Source organism: Argopecten irradians, chromosome 5 (genome assembly GCF_041381155.1).
Source record: "Argopecten irradians isolate NY chromosome 5, Ai_NY, whole genome shotgun sequence".
Taxonomy (NCBI): domain Eukaryota; kingdom Metazoa; phylum Mollusca; class Bivalvia; order Pectinida; family Pectinidae; genus Argopecten; species Argopecten irradians.
Genome location: NC_091138.1, coordinates 16,953,983 through 16,974,513, shown reverse-complemented (window position 1 = coordinate 16,974,513; position 20,531 = coordinate 16,953,983). Strand labels below are relative to the sequence as shown.

Below are 20,531 nucleotides of genomic sequence, written 5' to 3'. Positions count from 1 at the left end.
TGGAGAAGGAGATAAAACTTAATGATAATTAGGTCATAGTTAATGATAATTAGGTCATAGTTAATTTTTTTTCTGTTGTGAATCCACATGCTGGAAGGTTTTGTATCCCGAGAACAATATACATACCCTGTATCTACCACGTATTTGAATGCTTGGCAATCTTTAGATCTATGCCGAAGCGTCCAGTGTTTATTTTCTTGTGTGGTTTTTCCCCTTGCTCACTTATATGTTTCAAAAATTATAAAAAAAAGTTAAAATAGAACAACAAGCCCAGAACTATGGCCTTAACATAGGTCCAAAACAAAAGAGAACTGTGTCTCAATTAACCTGAAAACATTTATAAAATAGCAAAATCCGATGCCAAAAATATCCATCTCTAAGACATCATCACCTTCAAATACGATGAAATCATATTTCAATTAAGGAAGTAAGCATAAATTATATACAATGTAAATTATCAATAACATATGATTGTCTGATTAACAATGAGTAGATATGGACCACCGGCAATATTATGCTAGAAAACTAAAGGACAAAAATGAACACTCTAGCTCAAGACAAAGCAGTTATCTGACTGGCTACTAAAGGCGATTTTAAGCATTGGTATACGGTGTAAAATAAAATAATAAAAATCACTGAACACATGGAACGGTACTATATGTACCTATGTTACAACCTATAATACCTATATAATTATGCGTTTCATATTGTATATGTTTCGCTTAAAAATACATATTTGATATGTCTACAAATATTTTTTTCATATTTTACAAGTAATATATTAATTTGTGAAATATATAATACATCGAACCACTAATGCTGATATGATAATGTATTGATAAATTAATTAATGGTTAATTAATCCTGTCTGATATGGCTACACATCGGTTTCTAACATGATCAATGTCTGTGATTTATCCGAGGAAATATCCTCGTTTGTGAATCTGACACTAGCATCACTAGAGGACGAGGAATTATCATCGTTGCCTATTTCTTCAACAGTCACATCGCTGCTTATTAACTTACAACCCCTGTCATCCGGACGTGTCACTGTTGTAGACTCGCAGCCATTCTCCACAATGTGATCATCATTACATAACGAAACAGGAGACACTTCCTCCTCTCGACCCACTGACGAGTTGTCTGAACAGTCGATTTCATCGTCCCCACCGTCCAAGGTCACCGATGATTCACATGTACTAGTATCCTTGTTACTGTTGACCTCTAAAGACTCACATGTTGTATTATTATTAATGCTGTTCAGGTCAACAAGTGACTCACATGTCTTACAATCCTTGCTTCCCGCAACCACCAATGACTCGCTGTTCTTACAATCCTTGCTTCCCGCAACCACCAATGACTCGCTGTTCTTACAATCATTGCTTTCCAAATTCACCAATGACTCGCTTGTCTTGACGTTTGAGTCATTTATGGTAACCAATGACTCACATTTCTTACTATCTTCGCTAATCTCGCATTTCTTATCATCCGTACAGTTCTCTTTCACCAGTGACTCACACTTTTTATCATCTGACATTTCTTTGACCACCAATGAATTATTACTCTTAGCCAACTCATCCTGTTCTATATTAGACATGTGACTAGCTTCATTAGAGCATTGTTCATCATAAAGACCCGTCTCGAGGTCATTCGAAATCGCTGTTTTAGCTTCTTCCTTGCAACTTTGAAAACTAGTTGTGTCTAGAGCTTCAGTTCTCTTGACACAGGTTCCATTACAGACTGGTTCGTTTGAAATGACCAGATCAGGACAATTAACGCTGTCCTGTATTGGGAATCCCTGGTTCTGATTCAACAAAGCATCCACGTGACTTCGGTCCACCCCAGTCTTCGACGTTATCTGAACCTGATCAATATTGTGATACTGATGAGCGGAAGTTGTCGGAACGTCCGGTTCAACACCTGTGACGTCGATGTAACGCTCAGCCGCCATATTTACATAGTCATGGGAAGTTAAACATTGACGTTCTTCAGAAAAGCACAACGTATACTCTTCATTCGATATGCTCGGGAGTGCTTGCATGTCGTCTGTACTTAAAACATTTGCATAATCACGGGGTTCATTCTTAACTTGAGATTTATCAACTTGCCATGGAGGCGGAGTTAAAAAGCTGACGTCATTGTAGTATTCAACGACTGCTGATGTTTCCGTGGAAGCTTGTTCTCTCAGAGGAACCTCTTCGAATGGAGCTCCTTCGGTGTGGTGTATGTTGCTGAAAAAATGACCATCTTCCTTTTCACTACCGTCGTCATCGTCCTCGCTGTCAGATACTCCGTAACAAACAGGCCGAAGGCACCTGTAGCACACCGGCTTACATCCGGGGACTCTTAGACAGCCGCGCAACGCCTTCCGGCAAATCTGCCGACAGATGCTGTAAAGAAAAGATCAAATATGTAGAATATTATCTTTTTATTAGCTCTTCGAATCATGTCAGGGATATGTGGTGACACTAAATGTCTAGGTATACATAATATATGTATATGATAATATAGAGTATATTTTCTCATTTGAATAGATCAAACGGTTTCCCTTAATTTTATTGACGATCATATTGTTTTCTACCGGTGTTTGACTACATTTGATCTCGAAACAATAAGTAGTCATTTACCTCATTTCTCCGCTCTTTTGTCACGCATCCAGTACCTGCAAAAATAAACAAACCAGTTTTTAATTCTAGATACAAGCACATCATTGATGGAAATTATTTTAGGATAGGTGACAATGGCTAAAGAGGGTTGTGATACGACAGTATCTTACACCTGGTAGGAAAAATACAATTGAATTTTGTAGTAATTCATACGACAACTGGCACGGTCAATGCCATCAGGTTTACAAGGGTGGTATACATGGAATCGTGATATATAATACGGAACAACCAATGACATTTTGAGGGCGTTCTCATAAGATTAGCATACTACAGTCAGCAGTAGTATATGTTATAATATAGTATTTCTTAAGAAGTAGTTTAAACTATGGTAGTCAACGTGAGAAAGTCTGTAGCAGCACCAACATAACGGTATCGTCATGAGGAACAGACAAAATGTCAGGCAAGATCAGTGGTTCAAAAACCTGAAGTTGATCTAAAAATCGTATATAAGGGACACACAACTGAAAAGGCCTTACTTGATAATATTAACATTTAATTCAGTCACGAAATGACCGCTTTTTCAATGATAGCACATTTACTACCACAGACATGCATCTTCAACCTAACAACGAAAAAGGTAAGAAAAATGACGTATTTAAATTAATCTTGTAAATATGTTGGGTTTTTTTTTGTGTAAAGATGCCGGCACTAACATAGACAAAACACAGATCATTGTTTTGTAGACAGACACAGCTTCGTTTAGCCCCACACATCAGTAATAACCACAGTTTGTGATCAATGACAGACACTGGATTCCAAAAACAGGAAATTGTTTAAAGCATTCGACCAATAAGCCTTAGAAGCACGTTGCGCCACACTGATCATTACGTATAGGGTGTCAGACAGGAACTTGTGCCCTCTTTGTTATCGGGTCTCTGACATGTCATTTACGGCCTATTGTCCAGACAAGGACAGTCAGAAAAAAACATGGCGAGTAAATTGACCAAGAGGCGGCAGATACTATTCGCATCTAGACCTTATCAGCTGACATGGGTTGTTTTATCAATGGTAACTTTATTCTGTAATATCAGTGAAGGTTGTTATATGCGTGTGTGTGAATAGGTCTCATCTTATCACTTTAAAAGTGAAGAGCCATTGACATCAACTTAGTCTTCGTGGGTTTTTTTTCTCCTTTTAAATAGGTCAATGAAAAAACAACCATAATAAGAATACACTAAGGAATGAAATAATACAAGCATACTGTATTTTTTTTGCATTAGAACTAGAAGAACTATATCAACAAAAGAGCCAGTACAATTTGTCTATTTTGCTTATCCATGTTAAGTGGGTGTAACAGTATCATCGATCTACATTTAATTGTATTGTGAATGACTTTGTCAGTGAACCTTTAATTTAGTTGCACTGAGTAACTCCCCTTGGTTATAAAGACACCTTTTGAACTACTGCATCCTCGATACTCCAGGGCTTCCGATCACTTACGATCTCTACACCCCTGGACTATCTCACAGTGAAATTGAAGGCAGCTCAGCGGAAAACATTTGACCAATCACAGGCTAGCAAATATTTCATTTGAAGACTACAGAGAGAGCGACGCCTAACATCAAAGCCACACAGTCAACCACAGTGTACCGTTATACGGCTCTTTTGATGTACATCAAATGACTAAGTTACCTGTTCTATTCTGTTGCCTCCAGTTTTACTATGAGATAGTCCAGGGGTGTAGAGATCGTAAGTGATCGGAACCCCTGGAATATCGAGGATGGAACTACTGATACTTTTTATATTAACTACAGTCTACGGTGGTAAACAAGTGATTATGTCCCGCATGGCTCTGACGTAATCTCATAGATAATATTAACATCCCGACAGTTTTGACACATTAGACGTATTACAATACTTATATGGTAGTATATGTAAATGAATGACTGGCATCCTGTATACGTCATCGAGGATGGGCAAAACCGGACAAACGTGTTAATTCTATCCAAACATGAATGGAACTAAAATTATTTTTACAAAAATGTATCATGTACAATTCATTAATTTATATGCAAATAACAATTTGACATATTTACTAAGACAATAGTACTTAGATCAATTATATCTACATTTTAATGTTGGTTTAGTCACACGTGACCTGTGGTCTGTGCTCGAGCCTCATTTGACTCATTTTTTCTCTTGTCCAGTCTTCAGTTTTGTCAAGTCTTAGTCTCAGTTGACAATAACACAAACTCCAGACCCCAATAGGAAAAAAGTGAATCAAAACCCTCATTACAGTTGTATATAAAGCCTTGATTTCTCAGTCGCAAGTTCTCCGACATCAAGTTTGTAGGACACGTGTATGATAGTGTGTGACTCGAGACTCCTATAGTTAAGAATATCATATCTGTGGTTCAAATGTCGATGACACTATGACCATGTACTTCACAAAATCGCGAGACTTTGATAACGACTCCGATCTCCAGAAAGTTTTTTTCAATTTGTAGCTGATTTTTTTAAAGTTATCATGATCATCAGAATCACATCAAAACAAACTGTGCATTGGATCGTAAAGTATTTGAACAACTTTAAGAAAAATGCCAAGTCTGACCCCTAAATATCATTTAAACGATATAAAATAAAGCAAAACGCTCTTCAAAGATCAGTTCAAAATGTTGCGATAAATATAAATATTTGTCTATCGTTTCCGTATGAAGGGCGATAACTCCGACGACATTCTCGCCACAACACAACGTTATTCATTCTAGACCAAATGGCATTTTGCCCTTTCCATTCATCTTTTCACTGTATATGCTTATACGAACAACTGAGTGTGACCATATTCGCCTTGTAAACTAATTATTTCTTGGGATCTGAGCACCAATCATTTTGTTTGTATTTTGTGCCCGGTCAACAGCCAGTCTTGTCATGTTTATGGGGTGGAAGAAAGACAGAGTAGCCGGAGAAAGGCATCATACCTATGGTCAGTACATGATCATAAGTAATCCATATGGGATTCGAACTCGAACCACAGAGGTGGGAGGCTATTGGTAATATGTCGCTCAACTAACCAAGCACCCGACCACCGCGCCTACTCCCAGAGGGAAACATCGAGCTGATTTAATCATTTAGACCTGACGATCTGAGTGCGAATTTGTAACTTATTGAAATTCTTACTGAATTTTTTTTAACTTTTTAAGACTCCGCGAACTCGACATCCCTCGCAAGACGCGCATTATGACAAAACTTAAAAGAAATGAATTAGCACTAACCCTGGAGCTCCTTGGAGAGGAAAGATATTTGATCGTCCAAGATAGGAGGAAATTCTGCAAAACTTCATTGAAATTGGCGGTATAATATTTAAATGAATCCGTATTCAGTAATCTTCTATTAGTGTCAGCATGCTACAAATGATCCCCATGGATCTGTACATCAATCAATCAATCAATCAATATTGTATTTACATTTATAAGTGCTTAAATATCTAATATGTATCTATAGATACATACAAAAATGGTGGATGGATATTTTTATGCTGAAAATCGCTTGTATTGTTTTGTATTTCTGAAAAATGTCTTATATGTATCTGTATTTGCTTAAAAGTTTTTTTATTAAAGGGACATGAACCTAAATAAACCATGTAAATTTGAGTAAAATACATATTTAAGACGTGTCAGATACCTTACTAAGTAATATATATAAATCAGTTATTGTGCAAATGTGTCAAATAAAATAATTATAATGGAAATTCCATCTTTCTGTATTTTGAACCGGCCCGGTCGAATTTTGTAACGACAGTATAGTAGTGTTGAACTTTAGTGACCTCCCACAATGCTCAAATTAAATTGATCTGAACAAAATGTTGGGTCAAAAACGTAGGTGAAGCGAACACAAACGAATTCCATGCGCGAATTGGGAAAGTAGGTAAATATAAATGGATCACAGACGGGAGCAACTCCCCACTTTATACTTGCGTGATGTACATATGTGCAATAAGTCAGGAACCTCCCTTCACGGTGCCCTATCGAATGAAAAGTCTCGTTTGACTTTTGACTTATCATTCTTACGCTAAATACAAATTGTTTTATAACAAATATGGCTTAAACTTCATTTGTCAACCATCGTACATTAGAAAATAATCTTACTTATTAATAAATAATTATAAATTTAACATCTTAACATTTTCATATTGTTTATATTGTATTACTTGTAATTTGTATAAAATAACAAGTAAAATGTATTTGTTTTTTATTCAACTATTGTTTAAATAAGTGAATTATTATAGTTAAATAATGAATTAGCTGAATATGAGATGCGTTTGGAAACTATATTATAATACTTTATACAAGTGTTGTAATTTGTGTAAACAAATAAGTAATGTGTATTTGTATATTATTATTATTTATATATGTATTCTATCAATGTAAAACATAATGGATAGGCTTAATAAGAGATGCATTTGGAAAATATATTGTATATTATAATATTGTATGTTATAGTTTCACACTCTAATATAATGTTACTATTATTATGTAAAATGACACAGAATCTCCTTGAAGGAGGAAATAAAGAATGTCTGTAAATATATATATATATTCTAGGTTTTATTTGGTTTTTATTTTGTCTATAAGAAATTGCTATTGATTTACTATTAGCTTATATATAAATAACGTAAATGTATATATCGTGTCATTCAGTATATATAGCTAGTCTGTAAAATATACATGACAAAAAACATACATACACATGATAAAACAGTATATTTATTCCTCATAGCAATGCTTATCTGACAATACAGCCTGGCCTAATTCCACCTAAACATGCTTTAACCTTGACTGGTAGTAAAACCGATTTGTCAATCTGCAATAATCACATACAAAAGTACAATCGACGGAAAAGCTAGTCTCTTATAATGAGCCGATTCTATTTTTAGTATATTGATATGCTAATGCTTGGTCTTTTAATGAACATAACAAAATTGAAAAGACACCAGGTTCATTTTAAGAAAGATACTAAGTCTGTCTCTACAAAATAAAATAGCTTTAGTCGGACTCATATCGATCACCTGGTAAAATGATTCACTTAATCTGAATAATCTCCCTTTATCTACAGGGAGGTTTTCTCGTCTTTTCCTGACATCTACCAAATAAAGATTTTAAAACATTTAAACCAACTTGACCTTGCGATGTAAGTCAAACCATTACTTTTTTTAATTTGATAAGGCTTTTTCTGGGGAATTTATTGGCAAAGTATGACTATTGCCCAATTTGGTTAGCGACAGTGAGAAGTTGTTGGGCAGACGGACGTAGGGACGGACTGACGACAGACGTCCCACCACATCCTGTATGCTAACCTTGAACTCCAGGCCAATCCAGCTGTATATTAAGATTATAAAGTATATCAATAAGGAATGTATGGCGGTATAACATATATACAACGTGTGATCGATAAAATCTCTTTTGATAAATGAGTTGATCAATACATCTAAGTTGACAAGATTAATTATGGCCTTTGGCATATTGATTGGAAAACACATAACTTACACAATTTTAAAACAGGTAAAACATAGATATTTAAAATATATATATGATGAATAAAAGAAAGCTGGATGTTAAAATTCTTATGAATGAATATTAAAACGAGAATGACAATATTAAAGCACATTAACGTCAATTTGGTATGCTACGCAAATTCTCTTAGAGGATTTTATAAACATATATTTTTATATATCCACAAATACATGTAGTATATGTATCATGCTAAGGTAATCTCCCAGCTGCTGTTACGTTTAAAACACTACCACCCTACTGTCCGGAGATTATACACAGCTTCACTGACACTTTATAAATGCGAAAACAATTTACATTAAAGCTAAATACAGTTCCCATCATAGCCACCCTGTATGGTTTAATAGCCCTTACACAATCCGCTTTACAATGCATTTTATCAAAATTTTATGACAATGAACTTTGTTGTGTTTAATATAATGAGTCCAGGTCGCATTGATATCCGTCACTATGTACAGGTCATCTATAGAGAGCGTTACTCTTTTGGCGTCAATTATATATCACTTGCGTCAATTATATATATCACTGGCGTCAATTATATATATATCACAGAGCGTAGAATATAATCCGATTGGTTTGGTTTGTTTTACTGTACGTTCTGATAAGAGACAGGGTCCTTCAGGACGTGTCATGCACATGAATTAGATGCAAATGTCAGCCGGAGTCCTCTGAGAAAAATAATCGACCTACAGTACATTGCTACTGCACGACGAGAATTTGGAAATTGCAAAAAAGGAGGCAAATAAATATACCTTAACCTTGCCCGTATCGACCACTCAAATAGCCCTTGAACACTATCAGACGTCCATTTTATAAACAACCTAATCTGCTTACCGTCCTTTAAATTTATTATCTCTCGTAGGACAAAATCAATATATGTTTGACGTCATTTCATATACAATAAATGTGTCTGCTTCGTCATCCTTATTGTTATTTAGATTAGTGTGTTTGCTTGACGTCATTTGATAATTGTCTAGTGTTACACAATAAGTGTCTGTTAAACGTCGTTTGATAATTATCTAGTGTTACACAATAAATGTCTGTTACATGTCGTTTGATAATTGTCTAGTGTTACACAATAAGTGTCTGTTACATGTCGTTTGATAATTGTCTAGTGTTACACAATAAGTGTCTGTTAAACGTCGTTTGATAATTATCTAGTGTTACACAATAAATGTCTGTTACATGTCGTTTGATAATTGTCTAGTGTTACACAATAAGTGTCTGTTAAAACGTCGTTTGATAATTATCTAGTGTTACACAATAATGTCTGTTAATCGTTGATAATTATCTAGTGTTACACAATAAGTGTCTGTTAAACGTCGTTTGATAATTATCAACTAGTGTTACACAATAAATGTCTGTTAAACGTCGTTTGATAATTATCTAGTGTTACACAAAATGTCTGTTAAGTCGTTGATAATTATCTAGTGTGTCTGTTAAACGTCGTTTGATAATTATCTAGTGTTACACAATAAGTGTCTGTTAAACGTCGTTTGATAATTATCTAGTGTTACACAATAAGTGTCTGTTAAACGTCGTTTGATAATTATCTAGTGTTACACAATAAGTGTCTGTTAAACGTCGTTTGATAATTATCTAGTGTAACACAATAAGTGTCTGTTAAACGTCGTTTGATAATTATCTAGTGTTACACAATAAGTGTCTGTTAAACGTCGTTTGATAATTGTCTGTGTTACACAATAAGTGTCTGTTACATGTCGTTTGATAATTGTCTAGTGTTACACAATAAATGTCGTTTGATAATTATCTAGTGTTACACAATAAGTGTCTGTTAAACGTCGTTTGATAATTATCTAGTGTTACACAATAAGTGTCTGTTAAACGTCGTTTGATAATTATCTAGTGTTACACAATAAGTGTCTGTTACAATAAGTGTCTGTTAAACGTCGTTTGATAATTATCTAGTGTTACACAATAAGTGTCTGTTAAACGTCGTTTGATAATTATCTAGTGTTACACAATAAGTGTCTGTTAAACGTCGTTTGATAATTATCTAGTGTTACACAACAAGTGTCTGTTAAACGTCGTTTGATAATTATCTAGTGTTACACAATAAGTGTCTGTTAAACGTCGTTTGATAATTATCTAGTGTTACACAATAAGTGTCTGTTAAACGTCGTTTGATAATTATCTAGTGTTACACAATAAGTGTCTGTTAAACGTCGTTTGATAATTATCTAGTGTTACACAATAAGTGTCTGTTAAACGTCGTTTGATAATTATCTAGTGTTACACAATAAGTGTCTGTTACATGTCGTTTGATAATTATCTAGTGTTACACAATAAGTGTCTGTTAAACGTCGTTTGATAATTATCTAGTGTTACACAATAAGTGTCTGTTACACGTCGTTTGATAATTATCTAGTGTTACACAATAAGTGTCTGTTAAACGTCGTTTGATAATTATCTAGTGTTACACAATAAGTGTCTGTTAAACGTCGTTTGATAATTATCTAGTGTTACACAATAAGTGTCTGTTAAACGTCGTTTGATAATTATCTAGTGTTACACAATAAGTGTCTGTTAAACGTCGTTTGATAATTATCTAGTGTTACACAATAAGTGTCTGTTAAACGTCGTTTGATAATTATCTAGTGTTACACAATAAGTGTCTGTTAAACGTCGTTTGATAATTATCTAGTGTAACACAATAAGTGTCTGTTAAACGTCGTTTGATAATTATCTAGTGTTACACAATAAGTGTCTGTTAAACGTCGTTTGATAATTATCTAGTGTTACACAATAAGTGTCTGTTAAACGTCGTTTGATAATTATCTAGTGTTACACAATAAGTGTCTGTTAAACGTCGTTTGATAATTATCTAGTGTTACACAAAAGTGTCTGTTAAACGTCGTTTGATAATTATCTAGTGTTACACAATAAGTGTCTGTTAACGTCGTTTGATAATTATCTATGTACACAAAGTGCTGTTAAACCTTAATGTAATCGTTTGATAATTATCTAGTGTTACACAATAAGTGTCTGTTAAACGTCGTTTGATAATTATCTAGTGTTACACAATAAGTGTCTGTTAAATGTCGTTTGATAATTATCTAGTGTAACACAATAAGTGTCTGTTAAACGTCGTTTGATAATTATCTAGTGTTACACAATAAATGTCTGTTAAACGTCGTTTGATAATTATCTAGTGTTACACAATAAGTGTCTGTTAAACGTCGTTTGATAATTATCTAGTGTACACAATAAGTGTCTGTTACGTCGTTTGATAATTATCTAGTGTTACACAATAAGTGTCTGTTAAACGTCGTTTGATAATTATCTAGTGTTACACAATAAGTGTCTGTTAAACGTCGTTTGATAATTATCTAGTGTTACACAATAAGTGTCTGTTAAACGTCGTTTGATAATTATCTAGTGTAACACAATAAGTGTGTTTGTTTGACGTCATTTGAATTATTTAGTGTATAAAAAGACCAACGTGTCTCATTATTGTCCTTTTATAATAAAATAAGTGGGACACGAACATGTAATAAGTGTATGATGTCCTTTTATAGTCATGTGATTTAGAATAAAGTGATCATGTCTGTTTGCCGTCCTGAAAATACTACAGTGTAGAATAAAGTCAAAGCGTCCGTTTAGCGTCCATTTTAGTGATCTATTAGTACTGTAGAATAAAGTCAAAGCGTCCGTTTAGCGTCCATTTTAGTGATCTATTAGTACTGTTGAACAAAATCAGTGTGATTTTTTGGCATCGTTTAATAATAACATTAAAAATATAGAATCGACGTCTGTTTGCTTCCTTTAAAATGACTTATGTAAAACATGTGTCTCTTGTTGCATTTTATGGTAAAAATATCAGTGTATTAAAAACTCGTTGTGTCTGTCTGACGTCCATTTTGTAAATTATTTAGTGTAAGATAAGCGCTTGTCTTTATCATTTTTTTTCTAGCACCAATTTAACTGTCAAAGCTAAATCTGTACACTCACACTTAAAGTCAGAAAAGCAAGCACCAATAAAATTGTATAACCATATTTCACAGAAAAGCAAACCTGCTAAAAAGTTCACAATTGCATATACCACATCAAAGTTTTATGATTCTGTACCTGTATCTAACAGAGTTATCTGCCCATGTGGGCTATTTTTACATGTGAACATGTGTATGATATAACGTCATTTTTTTTTTTTCAGATAAAAAAAGACGTATTTTTTACTCATAAATCTAATAACGTCACACCTGCTACCAACTAGTAAGAGCAGATAACTCTGTAAGAGACAATGACTGACTATTGTACCATGCTCCAACTAATGACAATGAATGAGTAAGGAATGTTTAACAAAGCTGATTTCACCAAACAGTACATTAAACTGTTACAGACCTATATCACATTTACAACATTGTTTTCCTACAAGATTGTTTTTCACAATTAGTTTTCTCTTGCGATAAACCTACTTATACCAATGCATTGCGAATTTCAGACCAAACAAGTTCAGAGAAAACATTACATGCTATGGTACAGGACAATTATCCCATGGATTACTAGATATCATGGTATACCACCATATGACCATGGACAGTATGTATAGTTCTACATCTTGATATATTCTTTAACCATTCTATACAGACGTATTGTTAAGCTCTACAGTATTATAGCCCATCCTAATAATATTCTCAACAGACGGGTGTATCTCTAGTCCAACAACCACATTTTAGACTTGGTCAGATCATTTTGTTGTGATGCGTCAAAGCTTCCAATGTGTGTTTTTTATGATGACTTTAGATAAAAACATAAATAAAAAGAACACGGTGATATTTAACCGTTATCTGGAGAAATATTATAGCAAATATTATGTCAACATCTATCTTGTATATAAAAGGCGATTTGAACAACACAAAACGCTACTGACCCTATTTACATAGACATGAGAGTTAGTTAATTTGGAAAGATAACGAATTGCTTAGCTGACTCTCCTTTCATGAACTTAAGAATTGCATTGAAGCAGTCAATGTGGTTTTGAACCACATGAAACATTTTCAGATGTTTTGAGTAACAAGATACTGAAATTCGATAAAAATGATACGCCAATGTACTCATTACTAAGTAATAAGGCGTCATTGTATTTGTATGCAATCTGAATTATGCCCTCAAAACGTAAAACATGTTACATTCAGATTCCCTTTGATTCAAATACACATCGACAATAACTGCCATAGTACAAAGATTTCCGTATACCAAAACGACGTTGATGACGTACGATTCATGTCAAAAAGTCACACCTTTCGGTGATTGTAACGCGACATTTTGGCAAACGCCGGAAGGTGGGATTAATTTGTACTTGGTTCACGTCGTTTTAGTATATCGACACCCTCGTATTCCCAAGTCCATGTGACCCAAATTACCCATAAGGCACTTACACACTAGATACTAGAACATTTAAAACTGGAGTTATAATAAAATTCTCAAGTTATATTGGGCATTAAAATTTATACAATAGCCAATAATATAAGTTTGCTGATTAACCTTCGCACACATCACCAATGAGTATTCTGCGCATGTGACCAATATTTACAATCGTCACGACGCTAAATCGAAAGACTTTGATAGCAGAACGAATGCTCGAGGGAATTGGACGCACAATAGTATCTTCTTTTTCACAACTGCCATTGGACAAAAACTTTATCAACGATAAATGGCGAGATTTTGTCACAATTTACTCGAGTGTTATAACCGGAAGTAATCTTACATGTACCGGAAGTGGTCAATTCGGAATGGCGTTTGTGTTGATAGAAAATGTTCGTCCGTCACACGACCGACACCATCTGTATGACTGCCTCGTCTGTCTTTGATTTTCGTCTCGGTTCTGGCGAGGATTTCTTTGTGTATACGGACGAGTGGACACCCACATTAGGTGAAGGTCGTTCGATAGAATTTTGCACGATGGGCGAGTGTTTTTGGGAGGAAGTGTGGACTCGGGTTTCACTGGGTGAAATGTCTTTGACCACAGGGACCGATTTTTTGACGATAGGTGAATTAAACATACTGCTGGCAGCTGTAGAAGTTGACCCATTCGCCGACACGGTAACATTTTTCACGATTGGCGAGTGCATGGTGTTATCCGACCAAATTGTCTTTGGGTAGGGCTGAGTGAATATTAAATCTGGCTCGTCATCAAACTCAAACGGATCGTCCGATTCCTGTCCACCATCGTCCTTACTCACAGTTCCGTATCCCTCGGTCTGTTTCCCCGGGTCGTTCCATAACAGTCGACACCCGCTGCCACAGCTTTGTAACATTTTCCCCAAACCAAACATCTTCAGCAACAGTCACCCTGCAGAGATACAAATCAAACTGGTATCAGCACGTATTTCCGGTACAACTATACGGAATGGCGGAAACACGACTGCTGCCGTGTCTAACATTTTTATACACTTGATAGATATTTTTTATTCTGATACTGATGATAACAGATCCGTCGTGTTTATTTAAGCATTCTAGTGTCGTATTTCAAATTTATAACAAAATGTTCTGGTTTAGAAAAATGGGTCTTATTTCTGTGATTTAACTGGTGAACGTGCGTGCCAAAATCTTCTACTGTATCCTGTGCGCACATGGTGACTGTTGCTGTGGTAACATACATGCACCCATATACATAGTGATCTATTAATTAAAGGTATTACATAACGCATGCCTACAGCCATCAATTCCATGCAACAGCTCAAATGCCATTAAATCAAAATGAAGCATGCAATTATATCTAAGATAAAATGGTCCCAACTTGTCAGAAGCACTAACATTTGACGTACTAACGCCATGACCTTTGATCCCTGAAGAACACTTATATAGCACTAAATTTCTGTCCGGTAATGATCAAACATAATAAATCATCACAACAACACGTGTGCAGTAATTACATACTAGCTATATAGTTGTATGTCGTGATTTAATTACTCTAGTCTTACTAACGAGCCAGTATCCCAGAGCTATGAAAGCAGCATTACTTTATCATAACTGATGTGGCTGATTCGTATATGAAAGAAGCCTTTAATTATACCCTATATTTGTATGTACCGAAAGGATGACATATAACAAGCATTTTAATCGTATGTTACACATAAAGCCGAGGTCGATGGAGCATCTGAAGGCAAGTTTCGTGAATACCAAAACTAACGCATTTAAAATCAGCCTTGTAATACTAGCGGCAGCTGATGGAACCGTACCCATGGGAACGGAACGGTTTAACAGAACTTCCAGCGGAAATGGAGAAGTACTCTTAAATGAACTTCACGTAGAAGCCACGTAAACTGTGATAGGTTAATTATAAAACAGTCGGGGATTCATGGTTCACCAACATTGAGGCCTTTCATAAGACAATGACATTGCAGTAGAGCTAACACGCCAACAGAACAAAATGGCGAGGATATGTGGCTACAGGAAACTTATAACCATCCTCGATTTACCAAGGGCAGTGATAGTAATCCCTGGAATATCGAGGACGAAAACATACACACTTACACATTACTTTGAGGAATGGAAAATGATATCTTGACTATTAATCTATGCCGTATGATATCTAATTTCAAAAGACAAGATTTTTAAATTGCACGATCCCTGTATCTGTCAATTAAATGAACAGTTCTATTTGTGGTCTACAGCGTAAGAACTCAATTAAAATGTGCCATTTGTGTGGTTATACCGTGGTTTAATGGATCCATGTCCACCTCACAGACTCTTACCTGGGTTTGACAGGTTTCATAGACACATCAATAGCGCAGTGACTTAACCCCGGGTTTTATAGATAGTGTTAATGATGCTCCACCACTGACAAATGGTAATTTTTCTCTATCAAAAACAGGATCAGGCGATTTAGTATTTTTCTTCAGTTACAAAAGTTACTTACTTTTCACCATTACAATCATTGAAAAGTTTGAGCTTCCAAATTTACTTCAAGATAAAAAATATTAAAAATAACTAATTGCATCCCGAAAAAAAATTCGTGGCACTATATCATTATATGGAATGCAGTATTGATTGCGAATGCACCGAAATCAAAATAAATTATTAAAATGATTTTTTGTTTGTTAATTAGACATATATACACGATCAAACAACGAATCAAGAAGAGCTTTTAATATGTTGGTTATCATCTTTAAATTATGGAAGTGTCTTAAAGCTTATGTGCCGTATTTTTCATAGTCACGAATCAAGAAGAGCTTTTAATATGTTATTCAACTCCAAAAGTTACCAACATTTTGAGAATTACAATACTTTCGATGCATTGGTTTTAATTTTACAACTACAAAAAAGAGTTGAAAATTATTTTTGGCAGTACTGCCAAAAATCATTATATTAACATCTTCAGTGTAGTGAAATGAATACATACGGTCAGACCATGAAGCCATATTGTTGTTCCCAATTTCATTGTACATTTTTACAGTATCATAAATGATTTCTGAAGGTATGTTTCCATCTAAATATGTATAAGGCATAACAAGAGCTGTTGGAGAACAGCAAAGCTCGCCTATTCAGAGGAAGTTGATGTTCAAGTATTTACTATTTAAATATGGAAATATGACAAATTAACAGACTCAAAAAAAACCTAAAGGGACCCGAATTGGTTGTATTATCACGTTCAGCATTCATACACATTAGGAAAATAAAATCATAAACATTTATGATGACTTATGCTTAAACAATTGACAAAATAGAAACTTGCTCAAAAACTTTAACATGGAAATATGACAAATTAACAGACTCAAAAAAAACCTAAAGGCCCCCGAATTGGTTGTATTATCACGTTCAGCATCCATAAACATTAGGAAAATAAAACCATAAACATTTATGATGACTTAAGCTTAAACAATAGACAAAATAGAAACTTGCTCAAAAACTTTAACATGGAAATATGACAAATTAACAGACTCAAAAACCCCCTAAAGGGCCCCAAATTGGTTGTATTATCACGTTCAGCATCCATAAACATTAGGAAAATAAAACCATAAACATTTATGATGACTTAAGCTTGTACAATAGACAAAATAGAAACTTGCTCAAAAACTTTAACATGGAAATATGACAAATTAACAGACTAAAAAACCCCTAAAGGGTCTCAAATTGGTTGTATTATCACGTTCAGCATTTATACACATTAGGAAAATGAAATCATTAACATTTATGATGACTTAAGCTTAAACAATTGACGAAACAGAAACTTGCTCAAAAACTTTAAGGTGAAATGGGACGCCAACGCTGACGCCGACGCCGAATAGGCGAGCTAAAAACAAGAATTTAACAGTGCATAACCTATTTGTTCTTAACTAACGTTTATAAGGCATTATATATGTTTGTCTGTCCATTCGTATGATTTTCACAGCTTTATTCATTAAAACTTATGGTTTTAAATAGATAATTGAAGAAAAAGTAACATGTCCAAATTTTCGGCCAGTTACGGCACATATATCTTTAACGTCGAGTTTTATAGATACGTGTTAATTTATAGAAGTGTCTCAACCCCTGGTTTTATAGATACGTGTTAACTTATAGAAATGTATTTACCTCGAGTTTTATATCAGCGTTAAAATATTGAAGTGTCTTAATCCAAAGTTTTAAAGATACATGGAAACTTATAGAAGTGTCTTAACGCAGAGTTTATAAAGAAACGTGCTAACTTATAGAAGTGCCTTACCCCTGGTTTTATAGATACTTGTTAACCTAAAGAAGAGTCTTAACGCCGAGTTTTATAGATACGTGTAAACTTATAGAAGTGTCTTACATCCGAGTTTTGTAGATAAGTGTTAACTTATAGAAGTGTCTTAACGCCGAGTTTAATAGATACGTTTAAACTTATAGAAGTGTCTTAACCCGCAGAGTTTTAAAGATACGCGCTTACTTATAGAAAGTGCATTACCCCTGATTTTATAGATACGTGTTAACCTATAGAAGAGTCTTGACTCAGAGTTTTATAGATACGTGTTGACCTAAAGAAGTGTCTTCACGCCGAGTTTTATAGATACGTGGTAACTTATACAGAGTCTTAACCCAGAGTTTTATAGATACGTGTTAATTTATAGAAGTGTCTCAACCCCTGGTTTTACCGATACGTGTTAACTTATAGAAGTGTCTTAACGCCGAGTTTTATAGATACGTGTTGACCTATGGAAGTGTCTTAACGCCGATTTTTTTTAGATACGTGGTAACTTATAGAAGTGTCTTAACCCAGAGTTTTAAACATACGTGTTAACTGATAGAAGGGTATTAACTCCGAGTTTTATAGATACGTTTTAACGTATAGAAGTGTCTTAACGCAGAGTTTTATAGATAAGTGTTAATTAAGAGAAGTGTCTTAACGCCGAGTTTTATAGATACGTGGTAACTTATAGAAGTGTCGTAACGCCGAGTTTTATAGATACGTGTTAACTTATAAAAGTGTCTTAACCCAGAGTTTTATAGATACGTGTTAATTTATACAAGTGTCTTAACGCCGAGTTTAATAGATACGTTTTAACTTATAGAAGTGTCTTAACCCGCAGAGTTTTAAAGATACGCGCTTACTTATAGAAGTGTCTTAACGCAGAGTTTTAAAGATACGCGCTTACTTATAGAAGTGTCTTAACGCCGAGTTTTAAAGAAACGTGCTTACTCAACACAATTTGACATGTGCATAAATAATTTTTGGCTTTAAATACCAGTCTTAACTGCCTCTTGGGAGGTCTTTAATCAAGACAAGTTTTACTGAATATATATCCCTTGTGTATTATATATATTTAGTCTGCGAATAAATATATTGCTACAATTTAACTACAAACATGAATAGCAAGAGACGTAAAGCATAACTCTGTTGAAATAGAGGCATCCTCGCGTGCAAAACAGCCATCAACTCTCAATTACTACACCAAAAGTATGTTTCAGGAGCTTTAAGTTCTTTATGTTCCTTCTAGTGAAGGAATCGCTCTAAAGACGTTCCATGTGTGTTGGATACGGTCGAGCTATCCCTAGTTAGCTGTAAAAATATGCTTACTACTATGGTGATTTGATCTGAGACATTTACAGTTATGTTTGGGGCTAGGTAAAGAAATCTAGTATTGTGATTTACTTTAGACATTCTTTGGGTATCAATAATCTATGTTCTCCTTATCTATAACAATGATGTACTTTATTTACTAGAAGTAAGGGTATCGATGCTGCCATTGAATTCTTCCGGTACGGGACGGTAACTATAAATCGAGCTTACTCGACATCTGGTGCCTGTCAGTATCGGGGGCCTTATAATAGCTGGGTATATGTCTGACCCAGTAACTTATCAACCGACAAATAAAGGCGAGGCATATGTATACATATAGCTGAATAAACTACAAACCTGCATCACCTCGCCAGATGTCTGCTATCAAACTTTATACATGTAATTAAATTGATCTGAACAACAGCGTATGTACAAAGCCCGTGTAATATATACATAGAGACATGTACGTGTATAGGTACATGTATATATCTTATCCGCGTCCAGCACAATGGACCACTTCATTCCATCATCCACTTAATAAATGCCAAGCATATCATATCGTTAGACCTGAGGCTGAAATTTGATACAGTCGCACGTATACATATATACATTGTAGCTAGATTCTCACCCTCCCCATCCCCATTCATACATACCGGAACGTTTATACAATGATCCTTATCAGATATACATGTAAATTACGTATGTTGGTTTGATGATTGTCAAAGTGTTCGGATTTACCTGTACGTAGTGACGGTATTACATCAGACCATAAAGATACTCCACATGTTAGCCATTGGTTAGACTTCTCTGTCGTAACAACTGTTCACGAGTCTCTTCAGTCGAACCACCTCACCACATTATATGACCGCTACTTTTTTAATCTCATTTGAAATGGCGACAGTCACCATCATTCCAGACACCTACATATTTTGTAAATACCGTGTGCTACTTCCGACCACGCAGTAACTACATGTATATATATACTGGTTCACCGTGCAGGTGTATAGACAGGTAAACCAGGTGTACATGTAGGTCAGAGAGAGTAGGTATAAACTTTATAACTAGTTCTAACTTACCGGATTCGATATGGAGAGTCGATAGAAGTAGATCCTCGGTTATAAACAGTTGTAAAATGCCTCCTTCCGATCGGAGAAGACTTCACATTGTTGTAAATCTGTGTTGTCGGGGTTAGGATCGGCTAATACAAAGGTCTGTTTACAAATAGGTTCTGTGTGTGATTCACACAACTATCTATAGCGGTCGCTCTGATTGGTCAGTAAAACGGAAGAGGCGGAGCCACGCATTCTGTTACTAAAGAAGACTTTTCGGTGAGATGTTTTCCAACAATAGCAGAGTGCAATGAACCCTATTGAATTA

The 20,531-nt window shown here is 34.9% G+C and overlaps 1 protein-coding gene across 2 annotated transcripts; it reads right to left on the bottom strand.

Annotated features, from left to right (window-relative positions):
• Positions 1 to 47: 47 nt before the first annotated feature.
• LOC138323037 (uncharacterized) lies at positions 48 to 20,405 on the bottom strand. Of its 2 annotated transcripts, none has more exons than XM_069267357.1 (3): positions 20,231 to 20,405; positions 2,628 to 2,662; positions 48 to 2,390 (listed from the first exon to the last, which is right to left on the bottom strand). In XM_069267357.1, exons 2-3 carry the CDS (start codon positions 2,630 to 2,632, stop codon positions 878 to 880), a joined length of 1,518 nt encoding a protein of 505 aa, XP_069123458.1. In that variant the 5' UTR covers positions 2,633 to 2,662; positions 20,231 to 20,405; the 3' UTR covers positions 48 to 877. The 2 variants fall into 2 exon arrangements, with proteins under 2 accessions (XP_069123458.1, XP_069123459.1); XM_069267358.1 differs by lacking the exon at positions 20,231 to 20,405 and adding an exon at positions 19,893 to 20,181.
• Positions 20,406 to 20,531: the final 126 nt, after the last annotated feature.